Consider the following 19521-nt stretch of genomic DNA (forward strand, 5'->3'; position numbering starts at 1 on the left):
AAAACACCACAAATATTTTGAAGCTCCTCCCATTAAGAGATGGAGTTTGTTTCATCAATCCATTGAATCTAAGCTTGGCCAGATGACCTGCTTTGGCCAATAACAAATTTAGCAAACATGACCTAAGAAGAGGTTTAAAAGAGCTCATTCGCTAGGGTGTGCCTTTTCTATCACCATGTAGAAAAAGACTAGACTGGGTTTTCATTTTAACATCTTGATGTGTCAATGAGCCGGTCTAGGCCACAAAACTTCCTAGCCAACCCAAAGGACCACAAGAAATAAATATTACTTGGTTTAATCCAGTAAGTTTTAGGATAGTTATGCAAACACCAATACTCTCTGTATTTGGCAATCTATTATAGAAAAACAGAAACCTCTTTATCTGAGGGGTGCCTGGGTGGCTCAGTGGGTTAAGCTTCCTACTTTGGCTCAGGTCATGATCTCGTGGTTCGTGAGCTCAAGCCCCACATCGGACTCTCTGCTGTCAGCACAGACCCTACGTTGGATCCTCTGTCATCCTCTCCCTCCCCGACTCATGTGTGCTCTCTCTCAAAAACAGTCTTTATCTGAAAACTACCCAGATAAATTTCCATACTCACCACAAAATCGTCCTTTGGTAATATTGGTTTCATCTTCTCCTCCTGGACAATCTAAAGTCCCATCACAAACCTTTAAAACTGGGATGCATTTTCCAGACTCTGGACAAGCCCATTCGCCTGGGTAACATTCATGAAAACGATGAGTACTGCTTTCTGCAGGGGGTGGAATAAAAGAGACACAGGCCACATGAGAGAGGGAGCCAACTCTTTTTAATCAATATAGAGAATATAGACCAGGTGGACAAGAGAAGTCCACAAGTATTCTTAGTAAACTAGTATTTCTAACTGTACTACTGGGCTTTTACTGAGATGAGAAATGGCAAATGGAATTATTCAAGTTCTGTTCTAAGGTAGGCAGCCAGATTATAAGAGTAAGAAGACACATGGACCTGAATTATCAAACAAACTAGATTAATAACCCCTAGAAGAAAATGCAGTTAATTTAAATCCTGAATTATAGAACTAGGGTTATCAAGGTAATAGCAAGTTTCCTGAGTTTTTATTTTGTTTTTGTCTGTCCTTTTTTTGGTTGTTCTTTTTCTTTAGTGAAATGTCATCAATGTAAGAAAAACTACAACTAAACTTCAGGAAGACTGCTGCCTGGAACACTGAAACCAATGGATCTTCCCCAAGCATCACTCTTACTATATCAGGGGCTGGAACAGTACAGGACTTGCTTTATGCTGTGGGCGTTAGTAACTTCTGCACTGTTGGAGGTACTGCTGGTGAAGGCGGTGAATATCATTGTCAATTTCCTTCTCAAAGAATCTTGAAACAATTCCCTGGGTAGCAGAGTCTCCTGCAACTACCAGTCCCTAACTCTTTCTCTCACACGTTGCCTACACGTTGCCTATCTTCTACCACTGGATGTCAGTGACTTACGTGGTTGAAAATCCGAATTTGAAAACAGAAAAAAGTCAGCATATATTAAAGAAGAGGGACAGACTGCCCCAGCTATTCTGCTTTAATGATGACAGGGAAGAAATCATAATTTATTCTATAATTGGGTCCAGGGTCTTTTTAAGAAAAGCCAGGGGAGTCACCTCCTTCTTCCCCACCCACTAAGTTACTTAAAATGCAGGCAATCCTGAGACTTGCTTATCACAGATAATTTCTAACAAGGAGAGTAGGAATACAAGTTCTGGAAAACACTTTAAGAAAATGCTTTCCAATAAGAATCTCTTCTCCTTACCACATCCATTTTCATCTCCATTATCTCTGCAGTCATCCTCTCCATCACAAACCATATTTTGACTAATGCAGTAGCCATTGGGGCAAGTGAACTGGTTGCCTCTGCAGGTCTCGTAGGCTGGAAGAAAACAGCAGTTGCACTCCAAAGACACAAATCACTTAGGAAAAATCAAGAAGTTCAACTCACTGCCTAAACTGAAACGAAACTGACCATGTCAATTTATTCTCTAAAGTATCTCAAAACAAAACAAAACAAAACAAAACAAAAAACAACCAGGAAAGAACAGGGGGAAGAGTGGAAAAAAGAAGGGGAGAAAACATAACAGCATCTTTGGGTCAAGGATGTGAACTCAGATGCCAGTCTGTCTCTCAAAATTACACGGCAGTATGCTATAGGTTGACACAGAACAAAGAATGCAGATTGATAAAAGTGCTACAGACAGGTCAACGTCCAGCACGCCCTTACTTTATCACAAGCACCGAAATTGCTATCTAAGACCAAATGATTCTGAGTCACCCATTCTGTGTTGTCACATTCCCTTTAATACAGTCACTGAAATAAGCCCAGGGGCCAGAAAGGAAGTCAGGCATGGCTCATAAAAAGTTAGGGTGATGGGGCGCCTGGTGGCTCAGTTGGTTAACCGTCCGACTTCGGCTCAGGTCATGATCTCACAGTTTGTGGGTTCGAGCCCCACGTCTGGCTCTGTGCTGAACAGCTCGGAGCCTAGAGCCTGCTTCGGATTCTGTGTCTCCTTCTCTCCCTGCCCCTCCTCCACTCATGCTCTCTGTCTCTCAAAAATGAATAAACATCAAAAAAAATGTTTAAAGAAAAGTTAGGATGATACTGAAAATAATTTAGCAAGGCATGGGTGCCAATCAATCAAAATGAGTGTGGTTACAAAAATCACATTCTAGTACATAAATGACCACAAAAAAGTGCCACCTCATTTTGTGAAATCAGTAAAACTCTCTCACAGAGACTTCAAACTACATATTCCAATAAAATGAGTCCAGAGTGAGAGTGCCTGGGTGGCTCAGTCAGTTAGTGTCCAACTTTGGCTCAGGTCATGATCTCACAATCCATGAGTTCGAGTCCTGCATCAGGCTCTGTGCTGACAGCTCAAATCTTGGAGCCTGCTTCAGATTCTGTGTCTCCTTCTCTCTCTGTCCCTTCCCTGCTCGCATTCTCTCTCTCTCTCTCAAAAATAAATAAATGTTAAAAAAATTACATAAAAAAAATTAGTCCACAGTTGGCAACCATGAGAGGTGATGTGCCTCATAGGCAATTAAAAGGAAAATAAAAAGTAGGGACAGAGTTAAAAAGTGGAGGCAACAAAAGCCACCTGCACCACACTGAAACTTTCCTGTCCCTCCAATATCAATGTGGTAAGAATTTCAAAGTAAAGAGGAGAGCTAGGACCACTGCTATAAGGGAACTTCCTCTCCCTTCGAAGTGTTCAACTATCAAGGTTATCAGACCCATTACTGAGGTATGGGTAATTTGAGAGCCTAGTGATACAATACACCCTGTACCCTTGTAGCCTAAGGGGGAAAAATGCACACTGTCCATCAGCAATCCTTCAACTCTACACAGATCCTTAGAAGATAAAAGAGTCTAGGTCTAACTACACTGCTGAAACTCATGCCATGAGGCCTAAGTGATCTTCTGGCTCCATCTGCCATCAGACATAGTGACCCTTTTGTTTGAAAAGAGTGGTACATTCGTCAGAAAATAACTACAGCAACACTCCTAGCAACCTGACCCAGCATAAGGAAATCACCGTACCACAAGAACGTTCATCACTGCCGTCTTCGCAATCAGGGTAATGGTCACAGACATAGATACGAGGGATGCACACCCCAATGTCACACTGGAACTCGTGTTGTGAACATTCCTGAGCTGTGACACAAAGTTAACGAGGGCAAGAAGAAAGAGAAGTTCAATTCCACTGTAGCCATTTAATTTCACAGGAAGATTCTGTCTCAAGTTTAAAAAGAGATTTTTATTATGCAGCAGCATGCTGGTAAATGTTTAACAACCAATTCTCCAGGAACAAAAAGGCCCTGACTCGTAGTGTTTGCCAATTTCCATGGTGCAAATACTCCCACTTCCAAATACTGACTTCAGGCTACCAACATGAATTCACCGAACACAAATTCGGGAAGAGACTGTGGAATTGGCCAGCATAAATGCCTGTGCACACCATTGCACATCTTGCATACATTACTCACTGCAATTGCTTTCATCAGAAGAGTCTCGGCAGTCAATTCTCCCATCACATTTCTGACTGCTGTTATAGCAGGCTCCACTGGCACAGGTAAGCTGTTCGCATGTTGGGTATTCTAAAAAAAGGAAAATAACACACAAATCTTAAATTAAGACATTCCTTCTGCATACACTTCTTCAGTGACTACTACATGTTAGACACTAAATGCTGAGCATATACTGGAAAACAAATGAGACCTGGTTCCTTTTACAAATTACAAACTGGGCTGTGTGCTAATGTGGGAAGTGCAGGGTTCTATGAGAATGCATAGCAGGGAGTCCAGAGCCCAGGGAAGTCTCCCCTGAAGAAGTGACCTATGAGCTCAGAGCTAAAGAATGAGAAGGAATTTAACTTATTCCAAAATGGAACCTTCTTTTACATAATACAGATAACATCCCAGATAGCTAGTGTACTACCAAACAGGCTTTGAGAAGTCAAGGGCTGTTTCTTTTGCCAGATGGTTGTTTCCTTTCTGAAAACAGGCTTCTAGGTTAGGAGGGATGGGACCACTCAGTAGCTATTTACTCTTACTCAAGCTGCTTATCGTCTCTGTTACCACTTCTTTATCCATACATTTACATAATTTAGTTCACAGGGTAGAGGGACCTCAAAACACAATGTCTACAATCGCATTCTGAAAAGCATAATGTGTTCTACAAGCACAAGTAACTATTACCACATTATACACATATGCTATTAACCAGATGCTTAACTCTGGTTTTCTAGCTCAAGATGGAAAAATCAGGATGTCCCTTGCAGGAATAACATGCTGATAGTCCCTCTCCTGTGTGTCCCCATACTTGAAACACATACCTCTCGTGATTCCGAATGAAGGCTTCATTCTAGTGGTTGTTTATCTGTTTCCCCCACAACATAATGACACCCTCTTAAGTTCTAGGATCCTGTCTTACCCATCTAAATTTTTTTTAATGTTTTTATTTATTTTGAGACAGAGAGAGACAAAGCATGAGCAGGGGAGGGGCAGAGAGAGAGGGAGACACAGAATCTGAAGCAGGCTCTGAGCTGTCAGCACAGAGCCTGATACGGGGCTCGAACTGACAGACTAAGATCATGACCTGAGCCGAAATCAGATGCTTAACCGACCGAGCCACCCAGGTGCCCCTTGTCTTACCCATTTTAGAATCCCCAACACTTAGTGCAGGAACTGGATCATTACTCAAGGTGTTCAAGATATGTTAGATATTGCTACTGACTTATCACAGATGAACTTTTTAGGTAAAAAGCTTTCAAAACCATTTTGAACTTCTGCCTTTTATGGTCTTCAATATCCTCCTTCTCAAACTGATATTTTTCTTGGTCTTTTTTTTTTTTCCATTAAAGATTGTTCTCATAATGATTCTCATATTATCTTCAAATTTCTCTTTAAGCAAAAGGTATGCCTTAGATAAGGGCTCAAAGACTAGACAATAGAGTCCCACTTTGTGGCTCAATTTTTCATTTAAGAACCTGCTTTGAGGTTTCATAGATGCGGACAGATAATTCCTTAAACAGTCCCAAAGTCTCCTTCAAGCAGGAGCAGTACACAAAATCCTGTGCTGAAACTTTATTAAACTTATCCTGAGTTAACAACGTGCACTTTAATGAAAGATGAACTCTCAAATGATACTTTTCCATTTTTTGTACAGTGAAAGAACCCCAAATATTCTCATCTCCAAAACTTTAAAACTGGACTACTAAGTGTCTTAATACTTAGGTGTACTTAAATAGCCAAAGTTCCATTTAGTTAATCATATAATAAAATGGAAGGCATTTTAAAATAGCTGATTAAAATTTTTAATTTCTTCTGAATTTTAATTATTTTTTTAGTAGTCTAAGAATCAGCTTAGGGTTACCGCTGTCTTTTCATCATTGAGAAGGTATGCGTTACAAATGTGCCTTCAAAGGGTCATACAGCTCTGTTTATTAATTCTCACTTCAAGAGATGCAAGAGGCCAGTTGAGTCTGGCCAGCAATTCCCCTCCCTGTGTGCCAGACAGCTCCTAGAGTATGTTGTGTAGCCTTTTAAGCAGGAGAAAGATCTTAGAAAACCCTGTCTTTGTAATAGATAAGGTATCTGTTTGGAGGAAAATGTATTTGGGGTTGGAGGGTGACTACCTCACTTAAGGTGATTATGGCAGATATGAAGGATCTGGGACAAATACACTGAGAGGATCACTTGTTCTCACCGTCCTGCCTTTTGAGAGCCAGTGCCATAAAACCGGAAAGGGAAGAACTACAACAGTATCCACTGACAAGACTAAAAGTTTTCTGACACGCCTCATTCCCCCCAACAAACAACAAGGCCAGCTTGAGGGCATCAGGGAGAGTATTGTGATGGTCAGAGGTCAGCAGTTAAACACCGGGAATGAGGAACAGCTTTCTTGTCTCCATCCACAGTGATAATGAATCTCTTCTCAATCAGCCAAGAACCTGCCTCAACTCCTACAAGCCTTCTGGTCTATTCTGTGCATAGTTAACTGCGGTATATGCCCATAGGGAAGACTGCATGGAACTACCTGACTCAGCTAAATACTGAAAATATTTGGAGACCCACACAGAGGGAATGGTTCCAAACTATTCACCCTGAACAAAATAAGAAATGAACAGATTCTACTTCCCTTAAAGATTTCTATTACCAACCCCAGGAAATAGGAAGTCACAATACTTTGGGACTGGCAGACACCTAAAATCTTATTTTTTGGTTTATTTCCTAACCAGGTCAAGAGTCTAACCTCATAAACTTTTTCCCATGGAGCAAACCCATCATGTATCTGAAATGTCCTGCAAGATTTTAAGTAGAGAGAAAATTTAAGAGAAGAGATAATGCACAAGAAACCAGAGAAACCCAACCTTCTAAGTTTTGTCTTAATGGAAAGATTGACAACGATCAAGTAGCCCAAGACCTCTAAAGCTTATCTGACACAAAAATTCACAAAAAGAACACACTTGCTCACACCACCTCTTCCCTCTCCCTTCCTTACTTTCTCCACATGCCAAATGTATGTGTTTGTTCCCCTACAAATGGGAGCTTCCCCCAAATATCCATACAAGATTGGTGTGGTGCTTGAAGATTTTTAAAATTTTTCTATGCTAATGATTTTATTTGAGCAAGAAAGTACCATGTTTAGATAATCAAATAATTAAAGGGTCTGAAGTGGCTTGAAGACCTCATGGAACTCCCAGAATGGAAATCATTCACAGCAGAGCAAGATATAAATATTAACACTACTCTTTATTATCTTGACAAGAGGGCTGTGAGTACATTCTAGTCTCAGAATTTGGCAAAATGGTCAAAAAGCACATAGAAAAGAAGACAAATTTATTACAAAGAAAGGGGAGACATCTTAAAGGTAGATTATGAAACTTAAGGTAAGATTTAAAGGAAAATAAGAAATTACTGATAAAAGTCTTGCCCAAGATACCTGAGACCTTTCAAGGTCTTAGCCTCATCCTTGTAAGTTAGTTACTCTGGCTAATCCAGTCAAAGTAATGATTTGCCAGAAAAAGTTTGCAAGTTTGGCCACCAGCACTTAGTTGCAAGTACTACCCACAGTTAAATAAGCAATGACAATAAAAGCCATCAATAACATAGACTGAAAAGTAGGTGCCAGAAAGTACCGAGTATGTATGAACTCATTTCATCCTTATCACAACCCTATGAGGTAGACACTATTACTCCCATTTATAGATTTCTATTCTATTGATGCTATATATGTACCTTTCTGAGGTTAAGTAATTTAAAAAAGGTCATACAACCAGTAAACTGGAGAGCCAGATTTCAAATTCAGGCAATGTGGCTCCACAATGCACATCCCTAGCATCACAATAGATGTAGCTACTGCTTAGAAGCTTCACAGCAAGCAGTAGGAAGAAGCAAAAAATTACAGAAACAAAATGAAATTGAAAGAAATAGAAACTCTTAGAAAGATAGTTTTAAAAGGAAAATAAATAACTCTAGAGAAAAAGCAAAGTTTTCGTTTCTTCCATTCAGTTTCCTATCCCACATTGGGAGTCTGGAGTGGTGAGGCCAACTCTAGATTTCAGCAAGTAATGGCATATTCTATTAAGGACTTCAATCTGGTATGATCCAGGAATTCAAGGAAACTCTATGCTAGGAAACAAAGCTTTCCAGGAGTACCAGAACAAACAAGAGAGTCGGCACCAAAAAAATAGACCACAATATAGCAGGGAACTCACTCTACCCCCCCCCCCAGTTAAATTCAAATCCCCAAAGTGACTGCCATCATGAACTAGCACCAAGGAAATAAAGCAACATACAGCAAAACAAGAGGAAAGTATTTCCTGCCACTCTTCAAAAATAATTAACAATGGCTTTCAATAAAAAGCATATACATAATAAGTTTTATAAAATGGAAATAGCAATTCAGCACCCTAGAAAGAGAAAGCAGGGATGCCTGGATGGCTTAGCCCATTAAGCGTCGACTTCGGCTCAGGTCAGGATCTCGCATTCGTGAGTTCGAGCCCTGCGTTGGGCTCTGTGCAAGCAGCTCAGGGCCTGGAGCCTGCTTCAGATTCTGTGACTCCCTCACTCTCTGCCCCTCCCCTGCTCTCTCTCTCAAAATAAATCAATAAACATTAAAACGAAAGAAAAAGAAAGAGAGAGAGAGAGAAAGCAAACACAGTAATCCCAAGGGCTAGTACCATGGGACTAAAATCAAGTTTAATCCAAGTAGCTTTCAGGAAGCAGAAGCCAAAAAGAGAAAACACATTATCTATTCCTATCTGTTCCTTACAGTGATCCTCTGTGACTCATCTGGGCAGAACAAACAAGCAAATTTTAACTGAAGAGACAGGAAGAGTACCCGCACCACTAGAATTATGAGAGTGGCCACTTGCAAACCATAGCTAGAAATGGCGTGGCTCAGTCTTCCTATCGAGAAACTGTTCCAGATAATTGAAGATTCATCAGCAAATGATTGCTGCATGAACGTCATTATGCCGAAAGCTAGTTATTCTACAGAGTGCTACGTTCCTTTTCATTAGAATTTCATTCTATCCAACATACATTTACTGAAATCCACCTCCCTGGATACTTTGCTAAGAACTGGATAAAGAGATAAACTTTAAAATTACAAATGAGGTAGAAATTCCCACAATGTTGGGAGGCACCTGGGTGGCTCAGTTGGTTAAGTGTCCAACTCTTGGTTTCGGCTCAGGTCATGATCTCACAAACTGTGAGATCAAGCCCCGCTTCAGGGTCTTCACTGACAGTGAGGAGACTGCTTGAGATTCTCTCTCTCTCCCTCTCTCTCTGTCCCTCCTCTGCTCGCACACCCTCTCTCTCTCTCTTTCTCTCTCTCTCTCAAAACAAATAAATAAACTTAAAAAAAAAGAAATTCCCACAATGTTTTAAAAAATATTTTATTCAATCAGGGCACCTGCGTGGCTCAGTTAAGCGTCCAACTTGTGGCTCAGGTCATGATCTCTCAATCCATGAATTTAAGCCCCGCAGTTCAGAGGCTGGAACCTGCTTCAGATTCTGTGTCTCCTTCTCTCTCAGCCCTTCCCCCACTCATACTCTGTCTCCCTCTCTCTTTCTCTCTCTCTCTCTCTCAAAAATGAATGAGTGACAGTGAGGAGCAGCTCTCTGATAAGGTGACAGTTGAACAGGAGCCATTAGGCTTAGTAAAACAAGGTCATTGCTGGCATTGACAAGAATGCTTTCAGGAGATTGGTGGAAACTGCTGTTTTCAGGGAGTTCAAGAAAGAAAGAGGAGAGGAAATGGAGGCAGTGATATTAAAGACAACTCTATGTAACTTTGTTATAAAAGGGAGCAAAGAAATTGGACAACAGTTGAGAGGGGTCTTGGGAGCTTTTATTTTTTTTTAACTTTTTTTTTTTTTTTTTTTTTTTTGAGACAGAGAGAGACAGAGCATGAATGGGGGAGGACCAGAGAGAGGGAGACACAGAATCTGAAACAGGCTCCAGGCTCTGAGCTGTCAGCACAGAGCCCGACGCGGGGCTCGAACTCACGGACCGCAAGATCATGACCTGAGCTGAAGTCGGCCGCTTAACCGACTGAGCTACCCAGGCACCCCTTGGGAGCTTTTAATAAATATTTATAATGTGCTTGCATGATAATTTATTTTCTTTTAAGTTTATTTATTTTGAGAGAGAGCATGCGTGCAAGCAGGAGAGAGGCAGAGAGAGGGAGAGAAAGAGAATCCCAAGCAGGCTCTGTGCTGACAGCATGGGGTGGACCCCATGAACCCCGAGATCATGACTTGAGCCGAAAACAAGAGTCTGACACTTAACTGATTGAGCCACCCAGGTGCCCCTGATGGAGATTTAAATAAGAAATTTTTATTTCCCCAAGGTTTCGGGGCTCTGAATTCTATCTCGACTGTAAGAACACCAAAACAGGTATGTCTGTGATGTGATAGGTAAGGGTGTCAGTCTCTCTGCTTCTGCTTTCTCACCTGGAGTAGTAGAAAGAGAACAGTAAGAGCAAGGCTGAAGGGGCAGCTTAACCGTGGAACTGAGTTTGAAGAAAAGCATGTTCTTTACGAGCCATCATAGTCTACAGAATGACTTGAATCATCCTCTTTATTCCTCTGTTTCCCATTTGGAGTTTCAGCAATTAGATATATAAAGGAAAATGTTTGAATTCTAAAGAACAGAAAGTCAATAGAAATAAAACTTCACGGACAAAGCGGCCCCAGTTGCAGGCAGACCAAATACTGCTGATTACCAGCAAGAAAGCCTTCATTGTAATAGGGATTTTACCCTTTCTTTGGCATTCCTAAGTATCAAAAGAGAAGTACTGCAAACCAGTGATAATTAGCAATAGTTTTACTCACACCAACATCACTCTAATATGGCACTCGATAAAAACAAAATAATCTGTTCTCTTAACTGGGAAAAACTGTACTAGTTTTGAGCAACTTAAAGTCACTGTAATATATTAACTGAATGACCCATAATTGCTGCATTGTTCTGATGTTTATCTTAGACTCTGCATGAGTGGTTTTTCCTTGATGCTAATCCCATTAGAAGTAAAATGGACTGCAGTTTTGAATCTCCTGTTCCTTGGGGGGAAAAATTAATTGACAGCTATTTAATAGTAGGTGCCATTTTATAGATAGCCAGACTGAAGAATAAAATAACTTGGAGAAAATGAACTTTTACCTGTTTCACAGCTTTTTATATAGTAGACATAACCAGAAATCGTTCTCACATAATAGAATAATCAAAAAATACCTTATGCATATTGGAACACAGCAGACAAAAAGACCAAACAATATGAAAAGCTTTCATACAACACAAATTTGTCTCAAGGATAATCTTTTTAGTGGAATCTTACTATGTTTGCCTTCCTCATCATCAGGCCCATTCTCTTCCCTCCCCTCTCCCTGCCTCCCTGAGAGAACTCTTATACACTTTTCTTTGTTCTGTACAAGGAATGTCTGGAATAGACACAAGGTGCTCTACGTTGGAGCGCAGTGTCTTGATCTTAGAAAGCTTGAAAGGGTAAAGACTATATATAACCTAGGGATCTGATCCGACAGTCAGGACTATGAACTACAGGGTCGAGCTTCCTGATCCTTTCAAATATTTGGGGAAAAGAATTAGATCCTTCTTTGGAGCTTTTCCAACATCATTACTATATTTAAATGATTTCTAGGGGCATAACGTATTTAGACCCCTTCGTGTAGACAATCTTACTTCTGAGAAATAGAGAAATGAAAGTCACACTCATAGGCTGATCCTGCATTTGTCCACAGGTAACGATTCCCATGTACCATGACTGCAGAAACAATAGAATAGTGTCATGTCTCATGAAAATGATTTCTGGGCAAGCCTTGTTTAATCCTTCATCATATTGTAATGTTCCAATTTAAAACAACTAATAAACAGCTGTTACATATCTGAAGTGAAGTAACTATGACTAAATGGATGTTAGCAACAATCAATGGCTGATAGACATTATATGCCTCCTAGTGGAAATATGCACCTGTATTTTCAAAGTATTGTGCCCCTACACACACAGACACAGACACACACATAGACACAGACACACACAGAGACACACTCACACATGCGCACGTGCACAGAAGTCTTTGTATCTGTTCAAGCCTCTAGACTAATGTTATTCCCAACTAGACTAGTGGAGGGAGATTTTGCTCCCACAGGACATTTAGCATTGTCTGGAGACATTTTTGGTTGTGACAAATGGGAGGTACTGCTGGCTTCTAGTAGGCAGAGGTCAGGGATACTGTTAGACATTCTACAATGCATAATGTTCCGTGCAAAAAGGATCTACCTGGCCCTTGATGTCATTTGTACAAAGGTTGAGGAACCTTGCTGTAAATATAGCTGCCAAAAACTACAGGACAGAAGAGCACGTTAAAGGACGTGCTCTGGGGATGCAATGAGCAAGATCCAGACTGTGGGAAACTTGGGACAAGTAATTTGGTTTTTTCAACAAATATATTGCAAGAGGTAAACGACAGAAATGGAAGGTAAACCTACAAATCAAAAGACAGCAACTAATTCCAATGCATAGATTTTATTTGGACTTTGCTTTAAATGACACCACAAAAAATAATAAAAAACCAATTGGGGAATTTTAAGAACTGATTATTTTAATGGTTGTTAACTCATAGGTGTGGGTTGTGATATTGTTATGCTATGTTTCAGTCCTTATATTTTAGAGTTAAATATTAAATTATTTAAAGATAAGATTATGGGTGCCTGGGTGGCTCAATCATTAAGCATCTGACTTCAGCTCAGGTCATGATCTCGCTGTTCATGGGTTCAAGTCCCACAGTGGGTGAGTTGAAGCCCCACTTCGGGAAAAACAGGATCCCCACTTCCGGTGAACCCGCTTCTCTCTTTCTCTCTCTCTTTCTCTCTCTCTCTCTCTCTCTCTCTCTCTCTCTCTCTCTCTCTCTCTCTCTCTGCCCCTCCTGGGATTCTCTCTCTGCCACTCACTCACTTGCACCCTCTCTCTCTCTCTCTCTCTCAAAAATAAAATATGGGCATCTGAGTGGCTCAGTTGGTTAAGCGTCTGAATTCAGCTCAGGTCATGATCTCGCAGTCCATGAGTTCTAGTCCCATATTGGGCTCTGTGCTGACAGCTCAGAGCCTATTTCGGATTCTGTGTCTCCCTCTCTCTCTGCACCCTCCCCCCACCTCAAGTAAATAGATAGATAGATAGATAGATAGATAGATAGATAAATGAAATAAAGATAAGATTATATGATGTGTGAAAAGTGCTTCAAAATAAGAATAAAGAGATATAGGTAAGACAAAATTAGCTATGAGTTGGTAATTGATATAACTGGGTGATGAGTACAAAGGAGTTCATTATCAATTCACTCTGCTTTTGATTATATTTAAAACCTGCATGGGCATACAGTTTAGACCTAGGTTAAAAGCCTGAGGAGATGGTCAGGTCATCACATCTACCTTGTGTTATTAAGATAAAAATTGCATAAAATAGTGATTGGAGCCCAGCAAATGGCAGCTCTCTTCCCTACTTCCTGCAAGGGTTCCAAACAAAGGGAAAACAAAATGAGGCCAATTTGTCTCCCTATATTAGCACTTTCTAAAGACTTTGATCCAGGCCATTATTCTCTTTCTTGTACAAATCTGGCTGTGGCCAGGAGATCAAAGCACAAAGAAGCATGAAGATTCTTTTCTTAACTTCCTGATTTGTTAGATTTTTTTTTATACTTCTCCATAAATAACACGTAGTAATAAATAAATAAGGCAAAGAGAAATAGGAAAGAATGCTTCATTACAAACCCCTTTTGCATGTGTCAGATTCATCTTAGAGCCATGAACCCTGAAGGATTCATGACTTGTATGATTCCAGGAGCAATTAACTATCATATAAATCTGGCTCTCTTAAGAAATCCTTGTTGCACCTATTACTTGCACTTAAAAAAATAAACAAAAACTTGATTAAAAATTCCTGCTCAGATATTTTATAAAGCTCACTCACTTCCTTTCCATAACCCCTTTCTATAACAGCAGCCTGCATACTTGTACCCAGCCAGCTTTTTTCCGGAAGGTCTATTGGCAAAGTTGTGAGGCAGTTGTACTGATGACTTTAGACTTGGCTGCAGGGTGTTCACATGGAATAAATCCAAACAGTCTGTTTCAGTTGCCTTTTATTTTCCCTAGAGTAGCATTTCCTTCAGTTCCATTGCATTTCCAATAAAGCACTCATTTTTATCCACTTGTAAATTAGGGATAAAGACACAGACTGTTGGCTGGTGGCACAGCCTCTGGTTCTCTCTTAAACTTGCACAAGGTAGAACTTTCTCCTTCTGTAAATAAAGTCTTTCATGAAGAGCAATCACCAGACTTGGAACCAGAAGATGGATTTAGCCCTAGCTCTGCCACATATTTTCAACCTTGAACAAGCCAGTCTACTCTTTGCAATTTTAGTTTCTTTATTTGTGAGAGAATAATAACACCTGCTCGATTGTCCTCATTGAGGAACCGAATTAAGAGTAACAACCAACATTTATATAACACTTACAGTTTACAAAATACTATAAAATATATGATTCATCACTATTATTTAGTCAAAAACATTTTCTTCACTTGCCACAATGAAGGACCTATTGTTTGCTTTACAAAGTACTGAGAGTACTTGACTCATGGACTTGTTATTTTGTGACATCCAGACATACACTATCTTTAAAATTGCCGGTAATTCTGTAAAATTTCCAAAATGAAAAGAGATCCAAATTAGAGACAACATAATCTCTTTCCGAGAGAACATTTAAGTTGGAAATTATACCACAACACAACTATACCAGCAATCCTGCTAGGAAATGGAGATACAAAAACAAATCACAGTATTTTTCTCAAAGAAAAATAAGACCCAAGGAAAGAAAGCATCCAACTCTTGATTTCGGCTCAGGTCATGATCTCACGGTCCGAGAGTTCAAGTCAAGCCAGCGTCACTGCTTGGGATTCTATCTCTCTCCCTCTCTCTCTCTTCCCCTCTGCCATTCATGCTCTCTCTCTCTCTCAAAATAAAAATAATAATAAATAAACATTAAAATGCACCATGTGATGATGGTATGGATGCAACATGAATCTGGACCTATTTGGAGCCAGATCTTTCTCTTTCACAATATTTCTTCCATGAAAAGTACAGTTTGAACAGTACGGTGAAATAAGAATGATTTGCTCATAACCAGTTTATGTTAGCTCCCTCCCAAGGCATTGCACCATATTGGGGAATGTACCAAAAAAAAGAACCAGAAGATGGTTCTCTCCTCATGAAGCATAAAATATACCAATTGGACCAAAGAAAGAAGTTTAGGAACAGTCCAGAAAATTAAAATTAAATCAAAATGATCAAACAGTAGAGGTGTCCCATGAGAATAGACTAAAACTTAAATCTCCGTTGGAGACATAACTAAGTTTACGATCAAGGCACTCAAAATCTATCCACTGAGTATTGGAATACTGAAATATTAAAACAATTCCCTAAACTCCGAAATATAAATTTAAGAGCAAAAGAAAGAAACTAACTGTACTTAGCTCACAGTAAACTTACGAGACACAGCCTATCAAAAGAAATTCAGGAAAAAATGTCTAAAACCTCAAGGACATTCTGATTCATAAATGATACCATAGATGATAAACGCATAAATAATAGACTTATAAGAACTTTTAAACAAAACTGAATATGTCTGAGACTAAAGATAGAGTTAGACCACAGAACTTACATAGTAGAATAAGTCCAATATTCTCATATTCTAACAATTCCACATAAACCTCAAGAGAGGCAGATTACTGATTTGTAAGAAGTACATGATGCACTATGATTATACACTCTCTTATTTTGGTTATGGTAATGTCTAAACATTACACATAGAATAGTGTGATTTCTATGCCTTATCTTGTGATCAGTTACAAACTAATATGTCATCATTGGAGAAAGCCATTTTCAGAATGTAACACTTTTCCAAAGGTAACCCGGAAAATACTGAGTCCATAAGAGCAGAAAACTAATGAGACATTTGGTTTAACATCATAATTCAATAAAACCCAACATTGACCAAACTGGATTTTATATTCAATGTATTCAATAACTTTTCAGGATTCTATGTTAATGTTAAAAGTCTCTTCCAAAAATACAGAAACTTGACATGCTAAGGCAGGACACACTTAGAATGTCTTGCTAAAAATAGTCTCCTATCAGAATATCACCTCTAATCCACAAAAGAATCTGCCAAGAAATTTCAATAACAAGAGGCATATTGTAGGCATTTCTGTCCATCAACAAATCTAACAAATTGATTAAAATGCCAAAGGGACAAAGGTGAAAGCAAACACAGTGCAAAGACTGAAAGGGACTCACGGCAATCTTTCTCATCGGTTCCATCTGAGCAGTCTCTGACATGGTCGCACCTGTATTCTTTTGGGATACATTCACCATTGAAGCATGTAATCTGATGGCTTGAGCATGTTCTCCCAGCTGTAGAGGGGAAAAGATACTACTTTATAATTACTGCCAAATACAGACCAATCCGTTGCCATTTACCAAAGATGAGTGAGGAAAATTTAAAAGCAAAGGCAAGAGAGTATACCGAACATAAAGTTTATAGGCTTAGAAAGCAGGGTACCCACCTACCCCAATGTAGACAGTGTGAGCTGTCTACAATGCAAAAGCAAAGGTATTAGTATCACGATACTATATCTAAATGCTCACAGAATCACATCAACACTCAAGCATGTGAGTGTAGACAATTATAGGATCCAACATGTGTTGAGAATACAATATACATTGATAACCAAAATGGTAAAACAAAAATTTTGCAGATATAAGAGTATCAGTTGAGGTACCTGTCATCATAATACTTTTTTAAACAAGAAGGAAATATGCCAAAGGGTTATAACAGTGGTTATTTCTGAGTAATGAAATTGTAGGGGATTATTTTTCCTATGGGTGAGTTTTTCCCCATTATATCAGCTTTCTACATCGAACATGTGTCAATTGTATATATAAACAATTTAAACTAGCTTGTTTTTAGCCTATGTTGGTTAGGGTAGATAAAATCAGGACATCAGTAGCTTATCAAATTTGCCTCTGGATAAAACAGATAAAAATCAAAGGAGTTGATGCTGCAAGCACCATGTGAATGCTATTTGGGAAGCCTGAGGCAGGAATTATCAGGGGATTTTTCAACTGTCCACATAAAAAGAGAAGCATTTGGGGGAAATGTGACCCACTGAAAAAAATTATAGTCCTCAAATTGAAGAAAAAAGGTTTCCCCTGCATTTTTATAGTTTCCTATACTTCCATATGGTAAAGATGCTTAGGTTTGGCAAAATTTGCTTTTCTGATGAAATTACGTATCTGTTAAGGGGTGTGCCATCATCTAAACTTTCAAAAAAAACCTTTCAAAAAGACAAGTGGATAATCAATCACAGTTTTAGAGCTGACACTTGAGATTCAAACATATACAGGTTATTATATGATAAGACATTCCGTGTTTAATTGACTATATCTTGTCATCCTGTTCTAAGAAAATTCTTTCATTATGTATGTGTTATGTAATTCTTGAATAGCAAACAAGATTTTTCCAGGCAGCCTATTTCTGACACTTCAACAGTATGATTTCATATTTTCTCCTGGTACCTTGTATTAATAAAGTTAGAATAGATCAACTTTTCTAGAAGTCACTTAAACGTATGAATTCAGCCAAAGCAGACACAATTTTATCTGAATAAGTCTAAAAAGATTAATATTTCCTCATTAAATTCCCATATAATTTACTTAAGTATGTATTGACAATTTCCACACAAAATTAAAGAACTTTTTTTAATTTATTTTTTAAGTTTATTTATTTATTTTGAGAGAGAGAGAGAGAGAGAGAGAGAAGGAGAGGCAGAAAGAGAGGTAGAGGGAGCATCCCAAGCAGGCTCCACACTGTCGGTGCGGGGCTCAAACTCCCAAACCATGAGATCATGACCTGAGCCGAAATCAAGAGTTGGAGGCTCAACTGACTGAGACACTTAAGCACCCCTAAAGAACTTTTTTTATTCACAAAACGGCAAGTCATGAGTAGCAGTACTAACAAAATATGTAGAAAAACTAAATCAAGTGCCAATATTATTTTAAGTATCTTGGCTTTCTTCTTAAACTGACGTCCAAAGCAATTGTATATTTTGTGCTTAACCTTTCAAAGGGGTTTATGAGGGGGTAATTAAAAGCTCATTCAAGGGGCGCGTGGGTGGCTCAGTCGGTTAAGCTCAGGTCACGATCTCGCGGTCCGTGAGTTCGAGCCCCGCGTCAGGCTCTGGGCTGATGGCTGGGAGCCTGGAGCCTGTTTCCGATTCTGTGTCTCCCTCTCTCTCTGCCCCTCCCCCGTTCATGCTCTGTCTCTCTCTGTCTCAAAAATAAATAAAAAACATTTAAAAAAATTTAAAAAAAAAGCTCATTCAAAAGCTCTGCACTGCAAAGGAAACAATCAACAAAACTAAAAGACAACCATGGTGGAATGGGAAAAAGATATTTGCAAATGACATATCAAACAAAGGGCTAGTATCCAAAATCTATAAAGAACTCACCAAACTCCACACCCAAAAAACAAATAATCCAGTGAAGAAATGGGCAGAAGACATGAATAGACACTTCTCTAAAGAAGACATCCAGATGGCCAACAGGCACATGAAAAGATGCTCAACGTCACTCCTCATCAGGGAAATACAAATCAAAACCACACTCAGATATCACCTCACACCAGTCAGAGTGGCCAAAATGAACAAATCAGGAGACTACAGATGCTGGCGAGGATGTGGAGAAACGGGAACCCTCTTGCATTGTTGGTGGGGATGCAAACTGGTGCAGCCGCTCTGGAAAAGTGTGGAGGTTCCTCAAAAAATTAAAAATAGAACTACCCTATGACCCAGCAACAGCACTGCTAGGAATTTACCCAAGGGATACGGGAGTGCTGATGCATAGGAGTACTTGTACCCCAATGTTTATAGCAGCACTCTCAACAATAGCCAAATTATGGAAAGAGCCTAAATGTCCATCAATTGATGAATGGATAAAGAAATTGTGGTTTATATACACAGTGGAATACTACTTGGCAATGAAAAAGAATGAAATATGGCCTTTTGTAGCAACGTGGATGGAACTGGAGAGTGTTATGCTAAGTGAAATAAGTCATACAGAGAAAGACAGATACCATATGTTTCCACTCTTTTGTGGATCTTGAGAAACTTGACAGAAGACCATGGGGGAGGGGAAGGAAAAAAAAAGTTAGAGAGGGAGAGAGCCAAACCATAGGAGACTCTTAAAAACTGAGAACAAACTGAGGGTTGATGGGGGGTGGGAGGGATGGGAAAGTGGGTGATGGGCATTGAGGAGGGCATCTGTTGGGATGAGCACTGAGTGTTGTATGGAAACGAATTTGGCAATAAATTTCATATTTAAATAAATAAATAAATGTTCGTTCAAACA

The 19521-nt window shown here is 39.4% G+C and overlaps 1 protein-coding gene across 2 annotated transcripts in view; it reads right to left on the reverse strand.

Annotated features, from left to right (window-relative positions):
- Positions 1 to 19521, reverse strand: part of LRP2 (LDL receptor related protein 2) — a 198633-nt gene that overhangs the window by 133670 nt on the left and 45442 nt on the right. For both annotated transcript variants that reach the window (XM_045033909.1, XM_023259431.2), the window contains exons 4-8: positions 16411 to 16527; positions 4023 to 4133; positions 3577 to 3690; positions 1792 to 1908; positions 600 to 752 (exon numbers count right to left, since the gene is read on the reverse strand). In XM_045033909.1, the coding sequence (XP_044889844.1) occupies positions 600 to 752; positions 1792 to 1908; positions 3577 to 3690; positions 4023 to 4133; positions 16411 to 16527 (612 nt within the window). The remainder of the gene's footprint in view (positions 1 to 599; positions 753 to 1791; positions 1909 to 3576; positions 3691 to 4022; positions 4134 to 16410; positions 16528 to 19521) is intronic.

This window comes from Felis catus, chromosome C1, assembly GCF_018350175.1.
Source record: "Felis catus isolate Fca126 chromosome C1, F.catus_Fca126_mat1.0, whole genome shotgun sequence".
Taxonomy (NCBI): Eukaryota; Metazoa; Chordata; class Mammalia; order Carnivora; family Felidae; genus Felis; species Felis catus.